We start from the raw sequence: 27,608 nt of genomic DNA on the forward strand, positions 1-27,608 counted from the left end.
CATCACCCTTGTTACCAGAAGCATTAGGCAGCTGTTTTCAGCAAGGTTTGATAAACCCACTGTACACTACCCACCGAGCACCAAACAGCAGATAGACAGGTAGAAACTACAGCAGTTACTTAAGACTTAAAGTGTTGCAAGTTTCTCCTCTTGGTGATATTCCTTGGTGGAAAGGTGATCAGAGCATTTGCATTGTTTGGAACCCTTCTGCATCTTCAGCAGGTATTTCAAGGTCACAAATGTTTTGCCCCTTAGGTGTTTGCCTCACCTGAGTGGGGCAATGAAGACTAAATTAGTTTTTACTTGCATAAAGGTTCCAACTGAAGGTTCTCATCAACCAGAACCATCTTGAACTGGTCTCAGGTGCCATGGCTACTTCTCTAGTGGCTTTCTTCAGTTGTTGTTCCAAGCTGACCTCCTGTAAGAAATAGCACACTGATGTTGCTGGGAAATTGCATAAGGTTGCATGATATGGGCCTCATCAATCAAATCCTGGGACTTGGCTTTCTTCAGTTGGGGAGAGATGGATAGCCTGTCCGCCCAGGGAGTTTGGCTTCTAAGATGTTTTTGTGCTTCTGGATAGAAGAACAATTTGTGGTGGGAGTAAGGTTACTGCCACCTCTTCTGCGAAGATAAGTTACTTCTTCAGGTCTAATTGCATATCCCAGTTAGAAACGTAATGCAAAGTGGAGGATAGGTTGTTATTAGTTGTTCTTGCCCGGAGAGCTTTATCTTCTTCCCTTTGGTAATTTGATTGGTTGATTGGTTTGTTTGTTGGCTTTGATCTTCTGCAGGTCCATTTGGACAACGATTGCTGCAGTGCCTGGTCCCACAGCAGGCGAGCCCTACCGCTGTCATGCGTCTGCCTCCTCTTTGTCAATTGCCTACAGCCAGATGTTTAATTGAGTTGTGCTGTCTTCCTAGGTTGCCGTTGTCCTTCAGGGGAATGTCATAATTCTTTCCAAGGCAAACGATTCCTTGTTCTCGAATCGTTGGAATCTCAGACCCTTGAATGCTGAAGATGAGTTTTGAAGTCTGCTTTCCTTTCAGGATACTTAGGCACTTAGATTTTTCTGCTTTGAATTGCCTCCGTAAACATATTTCCATCTTATTATCCACCGTGTTCTTTGGATGGATGAAGTCATCACAGTTATATCATCCATGAAAGCCGGATTTCTTGTATTGTCATCCTCTTTAGTAGTAGGTTAAAGGCTTTCACAAACAGGACTACAGATATTGTGAAGTTTCCCACAGTAAACTTCATCTTCAGCGAATCCATGTGTGATATCACAACCTTGACTACTTCTGATGGTAGTGCACCAATCCATGTTAGATCAGTTTGCGTGGTAAGATTGGGCAGACAGCAGCCTGCTACACACCACTAAAGCCAGATACATTGAACAACAATCCACATTACCTTTCCTGCTGAAGTCTCCTCCTTACATAACTTACAAACATGAACACACGTCTTGTCCTGCACCTTAGCTTGCTGAACGAATGACCAGATAAACATTCACCAGAGAAAAGTGCAATGCTAATGTTGGTTAGCAGGCTAGATAGATAATTAGCTGCTCAGCTGCAGCACATCAGCATGTACGTACTCGTACCTACAAATGTCACTTGGGTCCGGTTAGATGCTGGTGGGGTCCTCACTCTCTAACGCCACTAACAATGCATACGCATGGTTTGTTTACTTTGTCTCTCGTTGACGTTAACTGCACTCAGCCTGCCAACTGCTGTCAATCAAACACAGGCACCGCCCTCCAGTCAGCTAAAACGAAAATGAGCATTTCTGATATTTTTTCAAATACTTTTTTTTCTTCCTTTAAATAAAAAACTATTACTTTTGTTATACGTTTTTTAGAAAAACATGTTTACATTTTTTGACCACAAAAAGGATGACTAAAGGTGATTTAAATAGGACTTTAACTTTAAAGTTTACACAGCCTGTGTATACATTTGTGTACTTTGTTATATAAATATATTATTTACATTTAGGCTAAACCAGGGAGGTGTTGTTGTTGACGGATTACAACCTGACATTTACAACATTTACAATGACACTGACATTCTCAGTATTGTACTATACCAGGGGTCGGGAACCTATGGCTCTTTCGATAACGCAATATGGCTCGCAGACAATTTTGAGCTGACATTTTTTAACATGATTAACAAGTAATAAATAATTATATTGTGTCATTTTAAAGTAAAACATTTAGCGGCGGATTTGTTCTCCCCTCTCTTTCCTCCGCTCTGTCTCTGGCTGTAGGTTAAGGTGTGTTCACACGTGTGTGCGTAGGGGGTGGAGCCACGCCCTTTGCGAAACCGAGCAGAGGAGAAACTGCACAAAGCAAGCAGTAGACCGGGGGGGTCAAACTCAATCACACATACACATATTGGATAAAGTGCAAAAAGGTATGGAACATATTTAAGTCAACTGCAAACGGATTGCTGAGCAGTTTAAATAATTTAAATATCTGAGCTGCAAAGTCGGCAAATGCGCTCAGTTGATCAGCAGAATGCTGTCGGGAACACAGCGGTGGAGATGTTTGTCAGTGTAGTGACCAAAGTTTCCTTCTGCATCAGAGTCTCCCACAGGCAGCTCGGCTCTCACTGCATCATACATGTGCGTGATCACACGGCCCTAAAGCTGCAGGTTTAACAGTGAGATGCTTCGTTATGTCGCACACAAAGGCCAGCTCACATCACCACTTTCGTCCCAGAGATCTGTGGTGTGTTTCTCTTTGCTTTCCAAAAACTTTCATTTCATTCTCACATTTAGATTCTTCCTCAAATGTATTTTCCCGTGGTTGTGCCGTGCATTGATTTAATTACCAAAACCAGCGGGCCAGTTATGACAGACATATGATATTTTCTCGCGGGCCGGATATAATTGCCTTGAGTTTGTCACCCATGCAGTAAACACTGAAACATGCTCATAAATGAGACAAATAACGTAATAAAAGAGCACCTGTTCAATGAAACACTGATAGCGCTATTAGTACTCGGAGACGTGCATTCAAATGTATTAAATATATGGCTCTCAAGGAAATACATAAAAATATATTTGGCTTTTATGGCTCTCCCAGCCAAAAAGGTTCCCGACCCCTGTACTATACAGTTGTACATTTTTAAGTTACAACATAGCAGTTAACGTTGACTTAACTTAGGATCGTATGTGTAGCTGGTTTACCAGTGTCCCTGAAATCTAATGAAAAACAGAACCAAAACGTAAGTAATTAGATTCATCAATTGGCCAGCCGATGTTGCTCCGTGTCTACTGATTGTGTAATTTGGCAACAATTCCATACTTTGAAAAAGACCGTAACACTTTTTTTTGTAGTGATAATATGTCCATATGATTTTGTTTCAGCTCGTTCTGTTGCCTCCAAGCGGTCAAAAATGTAATTAATGCTATAGTATAGGAATTTGTAACTTGAATTCTAGCAGCCCAAGCCTCTGTTAGATAGTAATTGAAAGTACTTGAGCCTGTGTGCCTCCACCCTCAAGCTCCATCCCATAGCACTCAAGGTGCTGATAGCAGCCGGGCGTGCTGTCACTAGGGCTGATATCAGCTAACATCTCCTGCTCTCAGCCAGTGACCTATCTAGCTTCAGCATTGTAGCTAGCGTGCTAACAGCAGTGGGGCCTAGCACCCTTTAGCAAGTCTCCCCTGCAATGCAGAATCTCCTAAATGAAAACCATTCCCCTCCGCCTGCTTCCCGAGCTCTGCTCAGGGACAGGAGCCGTGGGGTCAGCAGCTGGTGGAGGATATGGCAATTGTTTATGAAAAAATATGCTTTCTCAAGCCCACCAAATACACACACTTAGGGGAAAAAAAGCCTCTGCCCCTGAACAACCAACAGCTGGGAAGGGTTGGAAGTAGCCTGGAGGCTGGCAAGTCGCCCCCTCCCCAGTCCAGATGGGGGAGGTTAGGCTCACCCCACCCCATCCCTCTCCCCTCCACTTCCCAAACTTCCCATTCCCATTATGGGGAGGCTGAAGATTGCGGAGGAAGGGAAAGGAGGAAGAAAAGCAAAAGAGCATGACTGCTCTGTTTTTCACCCCCAACCCTCCCTCCGTCTTTAGCCTAATCAAATAAAGCAGGAAGCTTCCGAGACGGAAGAGGAGTGTTTATTGATATTTGCATGAGCTCTTTCACCCCCTGTCCTGTCCTTGCTGTTTATTTTCTGTCCACCACTTCTGAAATGTCTGATATTGTCAGGGCTCATATATCTTACCTAACTGAATGTTTGAAAACTACTGACGCAAAAAGGTTATGTTTCTTTCATCTTATAACAGTATACCGTTATCTTAAATTGAGCCACTGGAAAATTACACACTTGACCTCTGTTGCAAAATGTCAATGACCAGTCAAGTTATTGTAATAAGAGGGTGAAATAAAATGGCCCTAAATAAGAATGGATGACCCTCTCCATCTATACAATTGGTTGGACATAAAGGAGAACTTGCTGCTCACACTGGAGCCAAGAAAAGCCTGTTGAGAGAATCGGTTTACCACTTTTCACCTTCTATTGCTTAAGAAGTTAAAATTGCATCATGAAGACCCAATTCAAAAGTGGCATTTAAGTAGAAAATGTTGTTGTGGAACAGTGCCAAGAGAGAAGCTCCATAATCCAATGTAAAGGTGAACCACCTCAGGAGAAAGAGTTTATCATGCAAAGACAGTTTACTGCATTTAATGGCAGTACATGTCCTCAATTGGACTTAAAAATGATTAGCCCCATACATGTCTCAAGGATGGGACTCCACTGTTTGACAAATATTTAAATAATACACATTGTGGGAAAGGTATAAGTGTGATAAACCCACGCCAAACCTGTGTCACTTCCTATGTAAGCACATGAGCATAGACTCCAGCAAGTTTTAAACTTTTATAAGGCCATATAAAACCTAAGAATAACCACTGGGTAGTTTTACTGATGTATAAATCATCTGCACAGCCATTTTAAAGGAAACCACATACATTTTAAAGCGTCATATTATATGACAAACTTTATTGTTGTGATATAAAGTGTCAAAACATTGTAGGTTAGCCAAGATGCCAACGTTGGATGTCAGTTTTCCAATACCAGTATCCGTTAGTCGTCTCTTCAAAGTGCAGTGAACCCTTGTAAAACTGGTTTGGCACTGCTGGGAGGATCTGATGTTTGAATGGCATGGTGCTGAGAAGTTGCCTTGAGTAACAAAGGGAAGCTTTTTCTTGAACTGCCACTGTGAAAGCATGTCTTGTTATTTTCAATAGTCCTTTTGTTAGAGGTCATTGAGAGGTGACAGCTTGATTTACCCTCAAGCCGTCCATGTGTGTGAGTGTGTGTGCACATGCTGCCGCTTTCTGACATATCACTCGTTATATCATTGTGTGTGTGTGTGTGTGTGTGTGTGTATGTGTGTGTGTGTGTGTGTGTGTGTGTGTGTGTCTGTGTGTGTGTGGACAGAGTGCGGTAATCCAAACCTACCTGCAACCCTTGGGCTCGCTGCTGCCTGCTCCCTAAAGGTCAGAACTAATGACCTCTGGGGGTCCAGGGCAGATTCCTGTGTCCTGGGGTGCTGTTGTCTCTCTCCCGTAGGCATCTCAACATACACACCAGACAACCTCCCATTCACACCAGTCATGTAGCACGCAGCTATTAGGCAAAGAAACATTGTGTACACACATCCTAAATGTAGACACACACACTCAAGGAGTTGGATCCATGTATATGGATTACCACATTCTAATATTTAGAATTTATACGGGTTAATGTGTAAAGTGAACATTTGAGATGGTGGTGTTGAGAAAACAGTGAGACAAGCACTCAGATCTGAACTCACAGACTTCTTTTTATTTAGAATGGCATCTGGTGTAGCAAATGTGATCTACTGGTGATGTGATAGATGTGATGCTGTGTAAGTGAGTACATGTTTATTGTTGAGTTGATAAATACGTCACACGTGAACTAATGGAAGCCTCACGCACGTATTGCAATGAAAATGATTAGAAAGGTGTTACAGCAGAAATGACACACTGTAAGGGATGTAAAATGTAGAAAGTGCAGAAGCATTATTAGTAAGAAAGAAAGAACAGGAAGAAAGGAGCAATTAAAAAAACAAAAGTTTGAATCGAAGAGGGGTGAAAGAAATGAGGGAGGGATAAAGGAATAAAGAAGAAAAGGAAGTAGAGAGGGATAGCAGAAAGAATGAAGAGAAGAAAGGAGGGATGTAAGAAAGACTAAATGAAAGGGGGGTAAAAGAAAGAGAATGTAAGGAAGGATGAGAGACCAAAGAAAGAGAACGAGATGAAGGAGGGAGCGATAAATGGAAGGAAGAAGGAAAAAAAGAGATTTTGGACTACAACACTATAAGCCACGTCAAGCTCTAACACACACACACACACACACACACACACACACACACACACACACACACACGCGTGTATAACCGGTGTGTGTCACAAATAATAATAGTCATGCCATTTAGTGCTTTGTTAAAAAGTTTCCCTGTTTTGTCCTGTAAATATGTTGAAGCATGAACACCAACCTCCTGATTTCTGTGAAAACAGAAAGAAAAAAACTGTTTTTGATTGCAATTTGGACATCACTTCATATTACCTCGTACCAGACTCCCCTTAAGCCCAGCCGTGTGTCACTTTATAACACACACACACACGCACACACACACACACACACACACACACACACACACAGGTGTAATTCTAGCCCTCTAGGTCTCCCTCTAAGCCTGCACTGCTACAATCCCCAAACCTATTAACATATGTCAGAGCGACAAGGTCTCACCTTTAATGAGAAAAGCCAGGCCGCCCTGCGAGTTCATTAGCCTTCAGCCGTGTTGAATTAGACACAGCACAGCCCTGTGCTTTCTCACACTGCCATCCAGCACTGCTGCTCACTTACCCTCCAAGATGGCTCCTACTGTCGAAACAGATAAAACATTGACCTCATTCATGTAGTCTTGGCTGACAGAAAAGCAAAAATGAAGTAGACTCACATATAGAAATCATGAGATTTGATTAGCTTGTACTTTATTGTCATTTCACAGAGTACTGGGGCTCGGAAATGCAGTTTAGCATCATGCAGAACACAACTCCTCATTGAGACTCAAAAGTCTAATTGAATATCCAGGCAGGGATCAGGAGGTCTGGTGTTGGCAAGGAGACGCAGTACTAACTAATGCTCATCATCACTTGGGATCACATCCAAGTCTAATAAATATAATATAAATAAATAAATTATTATTTGAAACATTTTATGTGAAGAACAAGTCTATCACTCAAAGCTGATTACCCCTAACGCTGTTAAAGATACTGCGCTTCTATTCTTGTTGCCACTGGCTGTAACATTTTCTCACTGCTGCACTGCCCCCCAGGGTCTTTTCTATACTCAACATACTGTCGAAGGAAGGAAATAATAAATGTTTTAACGTGGCAAACCACCATTAACGCATTAGAAGAAGATCAATTATTGCACCTTTGATCAAAAAGTATAACTCAGCTTAATTTACTGCAGTAGAAGAGTTGTTTTACTTTAGTAAAATAACTCCATTACAAGTAAAGATTCTGCATTAAAAGTCCTGCAATTAAAGATAGCAGATAAGATGTTACTCTAAAGAAGAACAGAAGTATAAGCAACAAAAATGTAGAAAGTTTATTATTCTCTATATATGTTTATCAGATTTTAATTAATATGTAAAAATAACTTTAAAGAAAGTAGAAGTTTTATAAACACATCATGTAAAATCTGTAAAAAATAAAATGTTCATATACCTCAAAATGAACTCGCAGAATCTACTTTTTGAGAAAGTGATTATTTCCTCTAAACCCTCCAACAATCAGTGTAAAATCCGGAACGTTGCCTCCACCCGCCGGGTCTGGCCCAAAAACAATGTTTTTCTTCTTTCCTCTCCCATTAATCATCTCTCGACCCCTCAGATTTATCTTGTGACACTTTAGAGGGGCAAGACCCCTAGGTTGGGCACCACTGGAACAAACCACTTAACTGTATTTAAAGTAGTTAAGCTCCACCACGAGGAGCTACACCAGTAAAATAGTACTTAACAATTTAATGTCATATTTAATATTATATCAGGCACAGGGGACATTTTACTGCACAACCAATACTTTTACTTTGATTTCGGACATTTTGCTGGTAAAACAGCAGAGTATTTACACAAGGTAGAATGTGTACATATACTCAAGTAAAGGGTCTGTGTACTTCTTTCACGGCTGGTGCTGACAACTTGTTCTTGTATAGCAGACATCCACAATGTGCCAGTCAGAGTTGTTCACAATGACACGTTATTGTGAGTAATTGAGCAAACCATATAACTACCAAACATGTCCTAAGTGGTGAAGCAGGTAAATCCTGAAATCACTTTAAGTTAGTCGGTACGTCAGTAATTGTTTCAGGTGATATAATTATGCAGTAACGTTGTTAAAGACCTAATGTTCCGAGTGTGCTAACAAATTAAATTACTTCACAAGTTGTTAAGGCAAACGTTAAAGGTGACGTGTTTTGTGAGAATTCTTGTGGAGTGATGCAAGGCATGTGTGTGTGTTTGTGTGTGTCTTCCCTGTAAACTCTGTGAATCCGCCTGTAAACGGACACCTATGAGCAGCTGGGCACTTGGCTCCAGCACAACTCCCTTGCTGAGAGGAGAGGAACTGTAGACCTCCACACATACACATAACCAGAGCGTGTATGCAAGCACCAACAAGCAGTACATCACCACACACAGACACACGCAAACATTCATAAACACACAGACCCACACGACAACACACTCTCACACAAACACATTTCCTTCTGCTCCCACAGGAGACGGACACTGCCATGTTTACTGCCTCGCCGGAAACCTTCACAGGAAGGAGCGAGAGACCATCACATTTCACTCTCTCTCTCTCTCTTTTCTTCCAAACTTTTTTTTCCTGTGTCTTTGGGACATCTCTACATCAACACTTCGGTCAGTTTATTTGTCCAAGGCAACAACTCAGCAGGCTTTATTGCTCTCCAAATCTAAATCAGGAGGGGGCGCAGGGGACAAATTTCCGGAAGAACACGCCAGTGGACACACTCAGGAGAATGTAAACCGGGCCTGGAGCATAAGTGATAACAAATAAGAGATGTGCATTAGCTGTGAGCCTTGTACTCCAAATGTTTTTGTTTTTACTCTGAAGGACACTGAGGAGTCTGGCTGGAGCTTCAGCCAGAAAACCACTCTAGAAGCTTCCAAACACGGTCGTCCCCTTTGTTTCTCCAACTTGTCCTGGCCTTCAAACACTCGGCAGAGGTTTTTTTCGGGGGGCTGGGGTGAGTCAGTGGATCTGATTATTCACTGGGAAGGCAGCAGGAAGAATTGTCTGCTACCCTGGCGCCAAGTTAAACAATAATTTGACAATTAATATCAAGTGTAGTTTTATAAATGAACCGGTCATTAAAACATCTGTAATTGCAGTCGTTGCTTATATTCAAATGAAATAAATAAAACAAGAAACATTTTTGACAAACTAAAATAATGTGGCAAGATAAGCCCCAGTGCAAATATTAAAAATACACAATACTAATCTAATCTTAGTTATGGAATATGTTTAATTCTTAATGGCTAATAATAGGCCAATGCCTTTATGATTAAAAATAAATGTCTATCACAAGTTCCAATTACCAAAACCGAATATTCTTATTACATTCTTATTATAAGTGCTTATGAAAGTTCACTTGCACTCAAGTCCTCTAAGTATTCAGTTGGTAATGATTTAAAATGGAGAAAAGCAGTAAATCCTCATATTTGGGAGGTTGGAAGCAGCTGTTATGTGTTATTGTTAATGAATAAAATGACTTAAAGATCACCTACAGACTTTAGCCCACATACAAATCCTGGCTTTAAATAATAATTTGTCTTTTTTGGGTTTTTTTTAAGTTAATTTAAATGTAGTTCCATTTACTCCTTCTCTCTCCTTAAATGTATGAATATGCTAACATTGTTAATTTCAGACATATTGTGTCCAGCTGTTTGGCACATTAAATGTCTGACTGATAAGCAGAACATTATGTGATTTCTGTGGTTTCTAATTTTAAGCCGCAGGATAATGTTCAGGTGAAGGAGAACTTGTGAATGGTGTTGAAACAATAGCACTTGTAAAGACTTTCAACTTAGAGATATTATGGCACATGTACACACTTAAAAGACTCTAACACACACTGACTGACCTCAGGCTCTTCATACACACACACACACACACACACACACACACACACACACACACATACTGTTAACACTGTACTGCTAATATATGAAGATCAGGAACTGCTAATGTTCTGCATTCGGTTCTCTCAGTCTTCCTCACTTCCATTAACACTCTTTATTGCATGCACTCACTTTCTCAGACTCTCACTCCCTCTTTTTTATGACTCTTGAACAAATTATTTCTTTATTATCACTGCTAACAAAAAACTTTTGCTGTCAGCACCAATAGTAGTGCTCTCAATAATAACACTCAGAGAGTGAGTGAGTGAGAGAGAGAGAGGAAGTGAGAGAGGGAGTGGAGAGAAGAGACAGAGTGAGAGAGAGAGAGAGATGAGACAGAGTGGAGAGAGAGAGATAGGAATAGAGAGAGAGAGGGAGAGAGAGAGTGAGAGCAGAGAGATAGATAGATAGTGAGACAGAGTGAGAAGGAAGTTAGACAGAAGACAAGAGTGATAGAGAGAAGGAGTGAGACAGAGGGTGAGACAGTGGTTAGAGAGATCAGAATGTGAGACTTAGAGAGACTTTAGTGAGTGATAGATATAGAGAAGAAGAGAAGATATATAGAATCGAAGAGATGAGATATAACAGTTGATCCTTAATAGAGATACAGAGTATAGACAGAGAGAGATCAGATACAGATAGACATAAGAACTAATACATAGATCATAGATATCTATATAATAGATCTATATACATACAATGATCAGAGAGCTAGAATATAGCAAGATGAGAGCTAGATAGAGAGAGAGAGAGAGAGAGAGAGAGAGAGAGAGAGACAGTGGCGTTTGGCAGTTAGAATGTTATTTCTTCCCAACAGAAAAACAGTCATCTAAAATAAGGTTTTCACATGAAAAGAAGTTCTTTGGAGAGGAACTGAAAATTGACTTTAGCTCTTTATAGGTAAATAAGTAAGAGAGAGAGGGAGTGAAAGAGAGAGAGAGAGAGTCAGGAAGAGAGAGTGAGAGAGAATGTGTATTCGATAGGTATTATATCAAAACTTTTTTTATAATATCTTTTTGTCCAAGAATTATCAAGAGACAAAATGTTCCAAACATTAACAGGGTCTGCAAAATGGAGTATCCATTTCTTCAAATGACTCCTAATAAATAAATCAGACAAGGGAGTTTTTTTCATATTAAAAGGAATGCCATTGTTATTGATTGTTAGATTAATGTGTTAAGGGGTTATTAAGTATTAAGCACGTAAATAAACATGGAAGACTCACAAAAGACCAAAGAAGAATATTCAAGCTGCAAAAACACTGGATCCAACCTTTACTATGATGCAACTGAATATTGTCTTTCATTAGACACTCCCTGCCTCCTGCCCACTTCTTCCAAACTCCTCACCTCTGTTTGTTAACGCAGACATTATGCAACTGTTTTCACAGGTTGAGTAATTGACCTAATGTTAAATGGGTGGAGTGCCCCTTTAAAAGACTTAATGATGCACTCTGTCCAACGCTGGTATTGTGTAACAGTCTAAAGTTTCTAACTCCAAAGAGTTGTGCGTTAATTACATCATAATGAATTGTTCATGCCTCATAATGCTTGTGATCCGTCACATTGCACAATGCCAACGACCTTAGCCAAGTTTTAATGGATAGACAACAACTTTTCTCGGTTCTCTCCAGCCTGGACTTGCTGGACAGTAAATATTTGGACACTGAGGGTGAAACAGGCCCAGTGCAAAGTAAGGAGGACCTTGAACTCTTAGTTCCCCCACACTGGGCCAGAGCAAGGACGACCTGCTACCGCACATGGCTGAACACACCCATGGAAACACTGATTGTCGCTCTAGTATCCTCACACTCATATGCACACTCTCCTTATGCAAAAAACAAAACACATTTTCTGCAAAGAAACGTAACTTCCTGTCTAGCTTTTGTAACTCAGTGCAACTTCTCATTGAGTGTTTCTTTAATTGTTTTCTGTCAAAAGTGAAAACAAGTGAAACCTGTTGTTGTGGTTTACTATCCATATTCTAATATAGCACATGCTTTATCCATTATATCCACCAACGCTCTCCCCTTTTTGTATGACCAACTCCGCTTTCAGAAAGTTACACAACAGCCACAGTTCTTGCTCCACGTGATATTTCTATAGGTGCTGTCGCCCCCCTTTGTGGCTACAATGGCTGCAGTTTCCATAGCACCTTAATGCCGAACTATAAATACCATTCAAGGTTATGTTCCAGGGATGTATTATTATTCATTTGTGTTTTATAAAAGTTAACACTATTAGTTTTACACTGAGTGTCTCTATAAGTTGTGCCAGCATTTTGTAACGTTGGCTTTAAAAGCTGCAACAACTGTAAGTCACAGTTTTAATACGTATAACTTCCAGGCATTGTTTCATTTGTGGTTTTCATGTGTTGTGAAACAACTTATGTAACATTATGTAACATGTGACATTATATATGTATAAATATATATAGACAGACAATATATAATACCAAGAGTACAAATAAAACGTAATAATATGTAGAATATATATAACTATAATATAACTTGTGTAGAATCCAGTGAAAATGTCTCCATTGACAGCCATTATGATTGAACACTCAGTTAACACTGCAGGATGAACAAACTATATTATGTACATCATATCAGCATTATATGTCTCTTTACTCTTCCCACCGTGAAGTAATAAAATGACCTTTTACACTTGGAAGAAGACGAGTAAGCCTATACGCTGCTGTATGGACTATAGCATGTGTTTGTTTATTTTACAGATAAACATGGTTACATATTGATAGAGTGGAGGACGACAGCCTTTAGTTTTACTTCATATACTTTGCACAGAGAGATCTGGACAGCAGTGGTGTGTTGTGAGTACAAAAGGGCCTCATAGGCTCATTGACTTCTCTGTGACCCTTAATGCACAACACGCTTACTGCCTCTCCTTTTGTGTGAACCAGTGCTCTGGTAGTGTTGGAGGGGGGTGGGGGTTCATGCTCCAGGGCCAGGCTGAACTTCCTGTGAAGGTGTAACGGATAAACGAAGAGAGGGATGCTGGGAAAGGGCGAGGCCGTGTGAGGAGATGAGAGTCTGAGCCCGGCTTAGACATCCTCCTTTCAGAAGCTCCTGACATCCCTACCGGCTATCATATTCTCCATGGCCTTAACACACATCTCACACACACACACACACACACGTACACACACACGTACACACACACACACACACTTTTCCTTGCTCTTTTCTTCTCCCTGTCCCTGTTCCGACCCTGAACGCTGCTTTTACTGAGAGCAGAGACACTTAGTGCTGTCGGACCACTTGTAAAAGCTACGGTCCCTTTCATTCTCTCTGGCTTCGGCGTGCATCAGAAGCAGAGGTCTAACACTGCCGCTGGCCGCTGTAGGTCATGGCAAAGGACAGATTGGCTAAGTGTGGAAGTTCATACTGCCCTGTATTTGAATGTACTGGCTGAGAACAGTTTGGTGTTTAGATATAGGCAGAGAGTAATATCATTTGGTCTGCACAACATTGGTAAAGTTTCCTCTGAGTTTCATCAGAAAGACGACAACATTGGGAGTTCGAACACTTAAGACAGTCTATGTTTTAAACAGCAGAATTAGCATTATAATATCCCAAATGGCTTAGAGAGGAGGTCAGGATGGATGAGCAGGTAACTGTGTGACTTTGACATGGTAGACTGCTCTTCAGACCCTGTCTCATGCCAACGTTCATTGTCAGCTTCCTTTAACCAGGACAGCAAAGATCTTTCTCTGAGTGTAACCAAATAGAAAGTCATGTAAACTCAATCAAACCTTAACCATAGACACAAAGGCGGGTTGTGTCATGATTTTCTCTTTCTTACTAGTAGATTGATGTAACCATGTAACCCGCACAAGCCACAATAATATCTTCTCAAGTGAAAGCAACAGGGTTTATGGGAAATGTTGTTTTGAGAAACACAACATGTTACTCGTAGAAACTTAAAAACCTTTCATGATGCACTTTGTTCACATTTTAAAGGTACAATGTGTAATAAATGCCAGAATTTGAATGAAAAACATTTAAAATAAATGAACTAACATTATGAACAGAGTGTGAAGAGGTAACAGTGTTGACATTATGTCAAAGACGTCTCTGTGTTGCAGAGATATCTACTAAAGTTAGCATGCTAACTTGCCCCGGCCCGGTTTTGTCTTGTAGTACCACTTTACACCCTTTAGAGGCAATAGTGAGTCATTGTAGCACCAGTGCACTCTTGGTCCAGAGAAAGAAGAAGTACAGCTGCTCTGCTCTGGCTTGTCAATAATGCATCCATGATCCCTGCAAGTTAAATTGTTTGTGTGGATTAAAGCCAAAGTGGCAGAAACGAGAAAACGATTTGCAGTATAAGTGTGAGTTTTTTTAATCTGTTGACTCCACTATGTCTGACGGTGATATTATAGAATGTTTATTTGACAGGGTTTATAAAATATGAAAAATCATTATAACGTAAACTACCCAACATTATATAATGTAGTTCAAATGACCTCCACCCGCAAAAAGCTACAACATTTAAATACTGCTTATGTTGATAAATGAGTAATAACTACTTTATGATATATGATAATGTTACACTGACACGGGACAATCTGCTGCTGAAGGAGTTCTTTTACTCTTGATATTCAAAGTGCATCAGCTGATGATACTTGTGTACTTTACTTTTAGTGAAGGACCCGATGACGAGCATGTGTTGTAATAATGGTTTCTGTTTCAGTAATACAATATTGTGGAAAGTGTCCACGACATGGCATCTGTTGGTATAGCTATACCAACATTGATATGCAATTTGGTCCTTAAAGGTCTTTGCAGATCAGAACGGGCTCAGAACGAGGTTAATGCTATTTTAATACTGTGAGAGAAACAAGAGTGCATATTATGGGGCACCAGATATCAATCTCTTAAGCCTTTCAAAATAGTTAAAACTTTCCTCTTTCTGTTTTCTATTCATTTATTTTCATTTATAGTTCCTTGTTCATAACTAATCATTTGATTGTTTTCTTTCTCTTTTCCATGTGGTGCTGTCCTCCTGCCCCGATCTCATGGTAATACAGGTGAGTGCCACACTTTTAGCTCAATGAACCACACAGTGCTCTCTCTCTGTCACTCTCTCTCCGCCCCTCCTCAGTTTCGGTGTCAAGCCCTCAATACTCCCACCAAGGGGCCGTCCATTTTCCTCCGACACCCTGTCATTATTTTAATCAAATACAATTACCACCAGTCCGAGGACAATTGAGTTTTGTTGACTGTCCTTTTTCTGCTACCCCTTGTCCCTACCCCAAACTGCCCCCTTCCAGCCCACCACAACAACAAACACACATACTTGAACAGTCCCGGACAAGAGTTAAAAGTCTAAAAGTCAGGCAGGCGTGTGAGCTACGGGGGGGTTGTATCGCTACATGGGTGGAGAATTGAATTGAAGTGTTAAGGGAGACTTGTGTTTGGCTGGCCTTTCACAGCACAAAGTGTGTTTTAGAGTGTGTCTCTGTGTGGTTTTGGCATATCATCCAGGCGTTCTTTTGGTTGGGAGGAGGGTGAGGCCTGGGGGGCCATGGGGGTTTAAAAAGACCGTGTGACGCTGTTGTGGGACGAGGCGTTGAACTGATCGCTTTTGTGCCGAGCGACAAAAAGATGATCGTGCCAAAAGCAGGCCTGCCTTTGTCTTCATGCCTCCCATTATGCAGCCACCACTGCAAAATATGATTTCAGATCACCCCAGAAGAAAAGGGAAGATGGGTTGAGAGTGGGTGATGGTTGTATCTGTGCATGTGTGTGAGTGTGCGTGTGAAGGGAGGGAGGTGAGGAGGAGGGACAGCTGCTGAATAGCCTCCTGTGTAGTAATCAGCAGGCTGAGCCCCCCAGGATGGGGGAAGAAGAGCGGGATAAAGACTGTAAGTGTTCTGAAGATGTGACCGCCACACCACCGCTTCTTTTGCCTTGTGGGCACTAGGAAAGAATTCACAGATCTGTCATCTGCCAGACATTACCCCAGCCTCCCCTACCCCTACCCCCACCTCCACCCTTTTTCTTTCACACACACACACACACATCCCTGTTTCTTCCCCAGCCATACTCAAGCTTCCTTCCTGTAACTTTGGGTGACCTCCACCCCAGACCAGACACACAATAACCCGAGCAGAACCCTCAGTGGCCCTCTCCCGGTGTGAGAGGACTTAGCCTGTATCTCAGAAACTTATGACTCGCCTTCAGGTAGACTCGCCTGCAAGTTGTGTAAAAGAGAACAAGAAGGAGCACTGAGGATGCTCGTCCTGCACAATGCTCTCCAACAAGAAGGCAATATAAACATGACACACACACAGGGTGGGGGAATTCCTCATGCATGGTTAGCAACCAAACATGAAATGTTTATGTTGTCTGTGTATGGGAGGGTGTGTAGATATGCTCACTTGAGAAAAACAAGGAAAAAGGTTGACTCTGATCCGCATGTGGTTCTCCCAACCGTTTCATTTATTCTAGCATCACAATGAAGCAGGGAAGGCGGCTGTCGTCCCCTGACCAAAGATACGGATATTAAACAGGACAAGACATTAACATTTTAGCAGCACCTTTCCTCCCCTCTTCTTTTTCTCACCCTCTCTCTCTCCTTTCTTTTTACATGGTGCTGGTATTCCCCAGAGCTGTAGAACACTCACAGTGTGCTACAGCCACAAGCAGGAGGCACGGCCACATAGCGATAGGAGATGTAGCAACGTAAGCTAAAGAGAGGTATATCAGCAACTGAAAATATTCAGCCTTCATGTGGTAAAGGAGAGCCTGCTTATACCCTGGGCACTTGCCTCTCTGACAGCTTTTAAATGCACTCCCCCCCCCCCCCCCCCCCCCCCCTTTCACACGTTGCTTTTAATGATCTGTACAAAACACTCTCAAGCTAAGCTACAGAAAGGTCCTGAAATGACTTTCAGTCTTGGTTGTGATATATTTAACTTTGTGGTTTACTAGCGTTTTCTTCTTTTTAAATCAAGTTTTAGTATTTTTAGTTAGTGGTTATTATCTATGTTGAGATATGGTTGTATGGATCTTTACAGAACCTTGTGCTCCAACTATCCTTATTGGTTGTTGGTTTTGTTGAGTTAATATACACGTGATGATGGATAGGAAAGAAGTTTAGGAATTTTAATGAATGGCATTTGATCCAAATGATCTCCCCTTGGGAGATTTTCATGTTTCACTTTAATAACCTTTACTGCAAATTGTTTAGGATGATGGTGTTGAGTTTTTACAAGAAAGAATGTTCAGAGACTGAGCTCAAGCAATGTTACAGCCACCCAGAAATGACAAGATCCAGGGAGCCTTTGTTGCTCTTGCTTCATTTCATTTGGTTTCTTAATAAAAGACTAGAGGTAGTTCAGGCCAGAAATAGAGTGCACTCTACCGAGCCCTGACCATCCCAGTGTTTACTTTGAGCATGACATTAACACCCAGCGTACATATGTTAAGAGCCCTCTCAGAAATTACAGTGTGTGGTCAAAGCGGGGGATTTGTTCAAATTAGGATCTTAAAGATCATGTAACATAAGTGGAAACAAATGTGGATGCCTCTGCCATGTTATTCTTCCGATGCTCCGCCAAAGCCCTGGGCTTCGAGACAGCTCGTGTCCCAACTACCGAACAAAACTGAGGCAGAGAAAGACAGAACTCAAGCTTTTTTTTTGTCCCAAGCTCGGCGTTGCACTCCAAGCTCGTTTTATGAGACACCTAGGAGAAGTTTGGCTCTCAGGCCTCCATATTACAATATCTGAGAGTGTGTAGGAGGGCCAAGTTATGCCTAATGCGCAATGTCCATTGAGTCGTCTGTTATGCATGGTAATGAATGGTGGTCAGAGAAACAGTGTCCTGTATCAAAGAGCTGAACTAACATGCCTTTCTCACGGAGCCGGAGAAGTGGCCCTTTGTCACGGCGGACGCCTGCTATCGACTCCCAGCATCTTGCAAAATATGCCCCATTGTTGGAGAAGGCCAACTCCGTTTACAACTCTGAACCGACAGCATTCCTGAAGTCAGCAACATAAACCCCTCCTTCTATAAATTTAAATAGTGACGACAATGAATTACATTTACCATTACCATTAAGTAACCTTGTTGTGCAATTGTACTTTTTTAAGAATTGATTTTAGGGTAATCTTTTCACTTTTAGTATTTTCCTCTACGTGACTTATATCTATAGTGTTGTATCTACATTTCAAGAGTAAATATTTTACTGTAAGAAAGTGGACATTTAATTGAATTAAATAACCTACAACTTTAGCTTGTGTCCGAAAGCTTGGTATTGTGGTTGTGTCTCATCCAATTCAGTTCCCTCTCTTATCATGTCCTGAACCCGAACTAGAAAGATAGCCTTGTAGATGACCTCTCTTTGGCAGTACCATCCAGCACAGAAAATGAGGGGTGGGAGGGGGTTAAATTTCATTCCTCCTCCCAGTCTGGAGCATGCAGTGCTCAAGACATAGCTCGTCTATGTCCGCAACTAGGATCACTAAACCCTTAGAGAGAGCCGAGGGCTTCTTTCTCTGCGAAAATGGTGGCAGGGAAAATAGGGCTTGGGGAAAACAGGCGGTCGAGTCCATTTTAAAAGCCCTAACACCACCACCCCATCCACCATCCACTCCCCTTTCACGGCGTTGGTAGTGTTGGAATGTTTTTCATCAGATGGGGGCTATTTACTCATGAGTGTATGTCTGTGAGTGAAAGAGTGAGAAGTAAAGCTCAAGAAAGCATTTATTTATAGGTATCTGAAAGCTGCGGGGGCCCTAAAACTCTGGGATGTATTATGACGTGACTTTGGAAAAGCAAAAACAAAACCCCTTACAGCCAGATCCAGCTATTTTTATCACTTAGGTTAGCTCCCAATTGTACTCCATAAAAGCTGCTTTCTCACTCCACCCCTGTGCCCACATTACCTTGTTAGTCCAAACTCTTTGCTTTTTAGTGTGTTCAAAACCCACACAGGTGTCCAGTGAAACATATATACCAGGAATCTCTGCCCTGCTGACAACTGTCTTTGGAGAGTGAACAACCTTTTCTTTCAGTGCTGCTCGCTGTCTTGTCGTAAGAAATGTACAGTACCTGTTTAGTGACCATGCTTTAGTGCAGAAGCCGGTAGTTGTTAGGTCCATGTCTGTCGTAGAATATTCTCTGAATCGGATCACTACCCCTGGCGCTAACAACTCCAATGATGAAGTCAGCACCTCTCAACATCTCGCCCCTTAATGGAGTCTTCACTGCCTTTGTCCTTAACCATCCATTGCCATTAATTATTCAGGGGGAGAAAGGAAAACCGTTTGAGTGGGTAACACTGATCCAGTGTACTCAACCAATCTATGCAGTGTAAGTAATAAAATACCACGCACTCAGACGACACAATAAAAGAGATGGAGACAGAGGAGACGCTTGTTAAAAATGTAAGTAGACGGAAGCTACCCGAAGACAACAACGGGAGGAGGCGGCGGCGGCGGCGACTCAGGAGTCAAAAGACACAGCGACGACATCTTAGTGTCTGGGTTAATCAGCGAAACAGGCCAATAGCAGCTGGTGTTTCACTGTATCCGCCCTGTCCACGGAGGGCGCCCGTCTAAGCAGAGGCTGAGTCGATGTGATGCGTCCTCAGTGCAGCTGAGTGATGTTAATTGGGATTAGCGCCCATTGCGCTAAAGTGACACAAGACATTCCAGAGCCAGCCCTTCCAGACTCCACTCGCCACACTGTCAAACTCTGCCGTATGTTTTCTTCTTGCCCTGAGGGCTCTGGTAAGATGCAGGGCACAGAAAATAAAAGCCTAGAAGAAGAAACCAAGAAAGAAAAGAGCAAGAGCAAGAGAGTATTCTTTCTGACACACAAAGTGGAGGACAAAAATACTTAGCTTCTGTGTTAGGGTAGCAGCGCCTATGCTGGAAAAGGTCATGATGCACTTTTGAACTTTCACTCTGAATAAGGCTAGCTTTCCCTGCCTGAAATGAGTGGAAGAAGGTGTTTGAAATATATAAGTCATCCTGCAAAGATGAATCCACTCCAGCTCTACCCCCAGACTCAGTTAGAGGCTTTGTCACCATGAGTTTGATAAACCCGCCCAGCTGGCCGGTGTGAAGAGAAAAGGTTGGAGAGATGATGAATTTTCTCCCTTTGGATTTTGGAGGGGGGCCTTTTCTGAGGTATTAGATCCATGAACTGGGAGTGCTATATTGAATATTTTATCGACTGTCTGCTTGCCCCGTGCTGACCTGCCTGACATGCTAAGTTCCTGGCTCGCTGGAGACGCCACGTCGCTTTGCATCAGCCCAGCCACCCGTGAGGCTCTCCTGCATTTCCTGTGAATAAACTCGCACACAGTGGGGGAGGAAGAGAGGCCAGGGCACAGGGGCACTGGGGCTGAGATGAAGAGAGAAAAAAACACACACACACACACTCACACACACACATACACATTCTTTCTCTGAAGAACAACACACACAACCTTGGCTACAGTATGAACTCCCTTGGTCAGAGCCCGATGAATCCTCTGAAAGCACCCAGTGAATTGAAACGACCTGAAACCTCTATTTTAATTACAGCTTCACTGTCCATGAAGTTTGCCAAAGCCTGTCAGAGTTGTGTGTGGCTCTCTGTAATTAGATATGAACATGATGAATACAGTAATCCAACAAGTCCTTATACCTAAACGAAGCCAATGACAAAATACATATTTAACACAAACATTTTCTGATCTGAAACGCCACCTGGCAGGACTACACACCCAACAAGCACACACACTTAAATGACACAATTATCGTCATTATTTTAAACATAGGTCATTTTAACCATTTGATCGAACAACCTTTGTTACACAACAGTCTGGCGATATGATACGATGTCAACACCCTACTTGAAGTGCTGCATATTTGGAGGCACCATAACTATGTGCTAACTATTGTATTAAAATGCTTCTGATGTAAATGACATCGATAATGGTCTTGATGGATTTTTATTGACAACAAGTTCACAAGGACCCGTAAGGACTCATAAGCCAGTTCTACCCGCATTTGAGGGCATGACAACCACATAGTTAGAGAACGATATGGTAATATGCTTAAAAGCACAATGTTGTTATGCTTGTTTAGGGATTATATTGCAATCAAGGTTTTGTCTTTTTCTGTCGGCTTCCACTGTAGTCATGATGCAATCAGGAGTGCCATCTTTTTCACATGCAATGTGACTAACATTTGTACAACAATAACAGGTTGAGAGTGACACAGTCTAGTGTGCTCTGGGAGTTATGCTCTGAGGATGTGAGTACACTCTCTCTCACCCCTCAACACCCCCCATCCCCATCCCTCTGTCTCTTGCTCATTACTGGCAGTGGGGCTTCCTAATGTGTTAAAACTCAGTGGGGTGGAAACGTCAGCCAACGGACTTTGGTCCCCCAACGGTCTTTACTTATTCATGCAAGCGCTGGCCTCTCCCCAGGACAGTGTAGCGCTGACCCAGGAGGACAGCAGGGCTTAGAAAAAATGACCCTGCATCAGGTCACTCAGCATTTTAGACCATTGAGTTGACAAACGGCAGCGTCAGAGGAGCACTGTGCTCACTTCTGTTGACGATGAAAATGTGCCGCACTCCAGTCCCATGTTTTATTTTCCTCCCTCAACAACCTCCTTTTAGTTTACCTTTTAGCAAGTATTGATGGCCTAATTACCACTTGATGGATATGATGCTTGAGGGCAGCAAGAGGAAGTGACTGATTTCATATCTTTGACTTACGCCCAAGTCGCATGCTTTCCAATGATTATGTCTGTTCTGTGTATGTCTGTGTCTATATCTGTTCAGCTGAAATTAAAAGAGGAACCCCTTTGGCTAACACACTGCACTGTTGCAAAAACTCTTAACTATTAGGTCGCTCATCCCACCATTGCATCAATTCACATGCTATTACATAATTTAGCACTGACTATATTATTATCACTTTACCGAATGAGAAAATATGTGAACATTATGCTAAATCATTTGCCACATTATTTTTTATTTTTTCTTTAGATTGGGAAATTGTTTTATTAATTTCCTTATTGCTTGTTTGGGAACTCCAGCTGTATTGTTTTATTATATTTTAATTATACTTATGACTGTGAATAGTGCTGCTATCCTTGCTGATGTTAGTTATGTATTTCCTGTTCACTTATAGGTTGTTGAGTTGGGAAAGCATGGGATTGGAAACTGGGAGTTGGATGTAGACGTAGGACTTAAACTCAGACTAGAGTTTAGCTCGAGTATGAATAAAGTCTGGTTGTGCGCAGGGGGTTATACAGCTATTGGATATGGTGTTCTTAGTGATGAAGTGAAAAGGCAGATGCACTTTAGATAGTGCCAATAATTGTTTCTGGGCATGACAGTTGTTTGTGAAATGAAACTTGAGGCTGAGTGAAATGAAGACGTTTGTATTAAGTGTTGTCCTGAGTCTAAAGACAAAAATGTGTACAGTTGTTCCAGATGACTACCCTCAAGCTTGAGGTGAAAACTCTTCCGTCATAAAGACATAATGAATGATTCGAATGGGAATAATGGTACACACTTTTGGACAGACTTTCCTGGTGTTGCCTTTGCTGTGTGAAGTTTGAGTGCATGTAAGATTGTGTGTTTCGTGAAGTTACAAAACTGTTGAAGTCGTGTCCCTGATTCCAACATTGGAAAGGCACGGGACAGTGGTCTTCTGATGTTGTTCAATAAAACAATCCGACGAGCACTTCATGCGTCTTAACCATTCGGCCACTGGGCACCCCAAATAATAAAGTCTTAAAGCCAGACTACTTTAGGAAGTAACTGCTGCTCAACAGTGACCATTGTGGTTACTGTGGCAATTACACCGTGATGGAATGTCAAAAACCTGTTATTTCCCCAAATGCTCCCAAGTCAGTTGCTTTAGAGACATCATCATTGGTTTCTCAGAGTTTACCAACAGTAGCCACCAGGTTCTGGTTTTACCAGACCCAGTGACACTGTAGCTGCAACAGTTCAGAGTGTATTGAATCGAGCAAGGGTGTGTTCTATTGCTTATGCATTTTATTTTTCATTTGTAGGAAGAATATTGTGTTTTTACTTCTTTCAAAAGTTCAACATTTTGGCATTAAAATGGCAAATTGTACATATTAAACACTAGCAGAGGATATCAGCTGTCAGCTTCCTGTGTCTAAAGATACTCTCAGTGTTGGCCTACAAAATTAATCTCTGGTCAAATGTAGCTCTGACACCTCTATTTAATCTGTGTCCTCTTTTAATCCTTTCATCTCTTCATCTTTCTACCTCACACTTTCAAAGCCATCCCTTCTCCTCTGTCAACACTCCCAGGCTTTTCTCCTATGTTGTCCCTCCCTGTCTTCCTCAATCCTCCCTCCCTCTTCTTTGCTCTCCCTCCCTACCCATCACACAGCCGTCAAAGAACATTTGGAGAAACCCTCGAAACTTGTTTGTTTGCCTGGCTGTCGTCTTCATTTGCCAAAAACCCCAACCACCAGTCTTGATGAGATGTTTTACTGTCGGCCCTTCAAAGGGAAGTAAAGATTCAAGATGGAGTTGGCTGTCAGCTCTTTCCCGCACATTTGAAACCACAGAGAATGTGATTTACCAACCATGTTGTGATCCTCTGCTTGGCAATGTGACGGTTTTGACAGTGTTGTTGCAGCTGAGTTGTCTGAGCTTGGTTATGTGGAAGTGGGAAGAGCTTGACTTCCATAAATCAGAGTTGAGCATGACTCAACTTCACACATCACTATGGAATATGTTTAGAGGAATACAATAGTGTTTCAGAGGCGTAGTGGATAGCTCAATGTTTGTGGACTTAGGTGACCAGTAGCTAATATTCTACTATGCCCAAAAGGTACTAAATAGAGTTTTTCCTCAGAAAATATATTTTTCTAAAATAAACATATTAAACGGCATGTAAGCCTTTATAGGACTCAAATCCAGGCTAATGAAATGTAAATAGGTCCTAATATAGGCTAAGTCAGGTTTAGTTTCATTATTTTGTAGACTGTTTTGACATCTTATGAATTTGTTCAATCTTGCTGTTGAATGATCATAGCTATAATAAGAAACATTGACTAGCTAGTATCAAGAATCTCCTTTATATAAATAGTGAATGAGGCTGCCTGGCACTGACAGACACAGACTCAATGTAATCCTGCTTTAGACCAGCAACAATGAAATGGGGCTCAAAGATATTTTTATGTGGGCATAAATAATTGAACTCCCTACTTAACCTCGGCTCTTTTTCTTTGTATTATCACCATTCAGCATGTACATATAGTACGTGTGGTGTGTGATTAATGTACCTCATTGGTTATTTAAGTTATTGTATTTTTTATGCAGTTTCACCTTTATTCCTGAATAGAGAGCAATAAAATGGATCCAAACGGAGAGAAAAGGTTTGATTAATGTGTGTGCACAGTATGTTGAGATATGATGAGAAAAATCCTACATTAAAATAAGTTACACAAAGGAGTAAATGCCCATTGAGAAGGAGAAATCCTTTCATCCTTCAGTGCAGTGCACCCTGAACACCGTCTTGTTTATAATTGAAATTATTTATTTAATCCCCAAAACACACTGATTCTAATTGAACATACTTATTATAAATCCACACGGGAGCTTCTCAGAAAAAGTCTATTATTCTTTGCTAGAGATAATTTAAGTACAGGAGCCCAGCTGAGGGCCACCCCAGAGGGTGTTAAATGCTTCACTTCCCCAGTCTACCTCTTTACAGTCAGTCAATGGATTTGACCTCTGACACAATGCACAAGCCTGCCTCTTCAAACCTGATGCTTTAAGAAATGTCTTTTAGTGGAGCAGTAGCTTATTCTGTCTGACAAGACTTGGATCAATTTCCCAATGTCTTCCTAAATCACTATAAGACACTGCCATCTGAGGGGGGCACTGCCTCTTCCTTCCTCCCTTCTGCCCACTGGCGTCTCTCTAATTCTGTATCTTTTATCTCTTTCAAGTCTTCTTCCCCAAATCCCTGCTTACAGCAAGTTTAGCAGCTCAGTGCCAGTTTCACTCCATCTATTTCCTTATTACTGTCCACACCTTTGACCCTGCCATGCCACATAATGAAGCCCTCTCACAATTGCAACCCCCAGTCCTTCCAGTGCCCCCAGTACACAGACCTGTCACCAGCGGCAGCAGCAGTAGGCCTCAAGCTGCATTAGAATTACAATGCTGCCATGCTGTTTGTGTCAGTGAAGAATGCCATCACAGTTCACCGTCTTTATCCCTGACACCTTTTCTACTCTTGTGCGTCTCTAAACTACAGTAAAATCATCATGAATTAAAAATGACATCATATTAAGTTTGTAATAAGAGCAGCCACATTTATTTGAATTTGTATTTGGACCTGAAAGAATTTAAGAACATTTATTGACAACCATTATGAAGCCAAATACTCAACACTCACTGGTTCCAGCTTCTCAATGTTTTCATATGTTTTGGTTCGGTTGGTGTGTTCCGATCTGACGCCCCCGATGAACAGGGCGACGTCATTTGTCTGTGGCTTCAAAAAAAATGGAATAAATACTGTTGGAAAATAAATGAGTGTTTCGATGTAACAACGCTATGGTTAAGGTTTGGCTAGATGTAGGCTCAAAGGTTTTCATTTTATTTTGACCATCATCTGTCCTGCGCATTCTCCGACCTTTTGGAAGTGCAATGCTAAAGAAGCATGATCCAAGTAGAGCTACTTATTCGCCTTTTTTTATTTTTTATTCGCCGGTTTTCTTGTGTCCCTTTTTGCTAATTGTATTGACAGTCGCTGCAGCACTTCCTTCTTTACGTCATGATCTGATCCTCCCCATCATCCCCATGACCGTGACACATTTCCATACTCTCACACTTTTGGACAACAAGCATTAAACAAACACCAGTGGGCACTCAAGATGTGTCCCCTCCGAACCGCCGCCAAACCACTACCATCCCAGCGTGTCAAAAAGCCATTAAAAGCCAGTCTCTTAAAACGGTTTCTCAGCTCGCCCATGTTGCTTCTTCTCTCAGGCCATATTTAATAAATAAAGCCATCGGCACTCTGCATCTGGGCCAGAGAGCTTCTGCAAAGTGTGGGGGGCAGTGAGCGAGAGTGAGAGGGTCACTATTATATCTTGCTAAAATGCACCAAATGTAATTCAACCGCAGGTCAGAACTTTAAAAGTGCAACCATGTGTGTGTTCCTGGGTCTGCATGGTGGCACTGCATGTGTGCAAGTGTGTAAAAGGGGTTTTTAAAGGGTTTTTAAAAGGTTTGAAAGAGGGAAGGTCAGGTGATGGAGAAAGCGTTAACAGCAAACCTCTCTCCTCTCTCGCCACATCTCTCCATCCTGCTCTTCCCCTCTGCTGCCCATGAAAGTTTGATGTTAGAATTAGGTTGTTGACTCATCTAGCACCTCTGTGCTCATAGTATTGACAGGCTGCCAGCGGACTGCTGGGCGGGCCAGATAGCCACTGAGTGTGTACTCACTGTCTCACTTCCTCTCTTTTTTTCACTCTCCTTTTGCTTCAGCATCAGCCAACAGCATCAGAAGTGTTTTAACAGATCTTTAATGGCCTCTGCCCCAAACCTCACCTCCAGCACACACTCACCCCAACACACACATATATACACACACACACAATCTGTGGTTTGGAAATAGCTTGCTGGTGGTGGAAAATAGTGTTGAGAGAGCTCGTTCTGATAGAGGGTGACATGCCCTCCTTTTCTCACCCCTTGCTCCCCCAGCTCCCATCTTCCTTCCTTCTGCCCACTGGTTACTACCACCCTCCCTGGATTCCATCCTTTTTCCACCCGTTTTCTTTCAGTTCCCCTCGCTCTTTACATTATATATATATTATATTTTTATATTATATATAAATATATATTTATATATATATATATCAATATAAATATATATTTACATATATATATATATATATATATATATATATATGTATATATATATATGTATATATATATATATATATATACATAAATAAATACACATACATTACACTACTCTACTCAGTATTGATTCTGGTACCGTTTTCCATCTGTTGAAGTTTTGTCTCAATTTATTTTCCAAAACTTTGTAATTGTCTATTTACAGGGTTTTTATTATTATTATTATTATTATTAGTATTATTATTATTAGTATTATTATTATTATTATTTATATTTATCATGATTAAAATTTTCTTTAAATCCCATTTGAATATAAATCCTTCTTTGATTTCTGGTGGTGTATGTGTTAGTGCTCCACACTTTAGTTTACAGCCTGACTGTATTTTGCGTTCTCCATTAAGTTTGGTAAAGAATGTATACTTAAGCCTTTAATGTTGTTATTTTTCCTTATA

The 27,608-nt window shown here is 41.4% G+C and overlaps 1 protein-coding gene across 3 annotated transcripts in view; it reads left to right on the plus strand.

Moving 5' to 3' along the window:
• The window catches only part of bcas3 (BCAS3 microtubule associated cell migration factor), a 343,002-nt gene that overhangs the window by 202,729 nt on the left and 112,665 nt on the right, over positions 1–27,608 (plus strand). Inside the window, exon 23 of one of the 3 annotated variants that reach the window (XM_029445839.1) lies at positions 15,310–15,819. The exons of the other annotated variants lie outside the window; for them this stretch is intronic. Within the exon in view, the coding sequence (XP_029301699.1) occupies positions 15,310–15,491 (182 nt within the window). The 3' untranslated portion in view covers positions 15,492–15,819. Of the gene's footprint in view, positions 1–15,309; positions 15,820–27,608 lie in introns of those variants that run through there. 3 annotated transcript variants of the gene reach the window in all.

This window comes from Cottoperca gobio, chromosome 13 (assembly GCF_900634415.1).
Source record: "Cottoperca gobio chromosome 13, fCotGob3.1, whole genome shotgun sequence".
Lineage (NCBI taxonomy): Eukaryota > Metazoa > Chordata > Actinopteri > Perciformes > Bovichtidae > Cottoperca > Cottoperca gobio.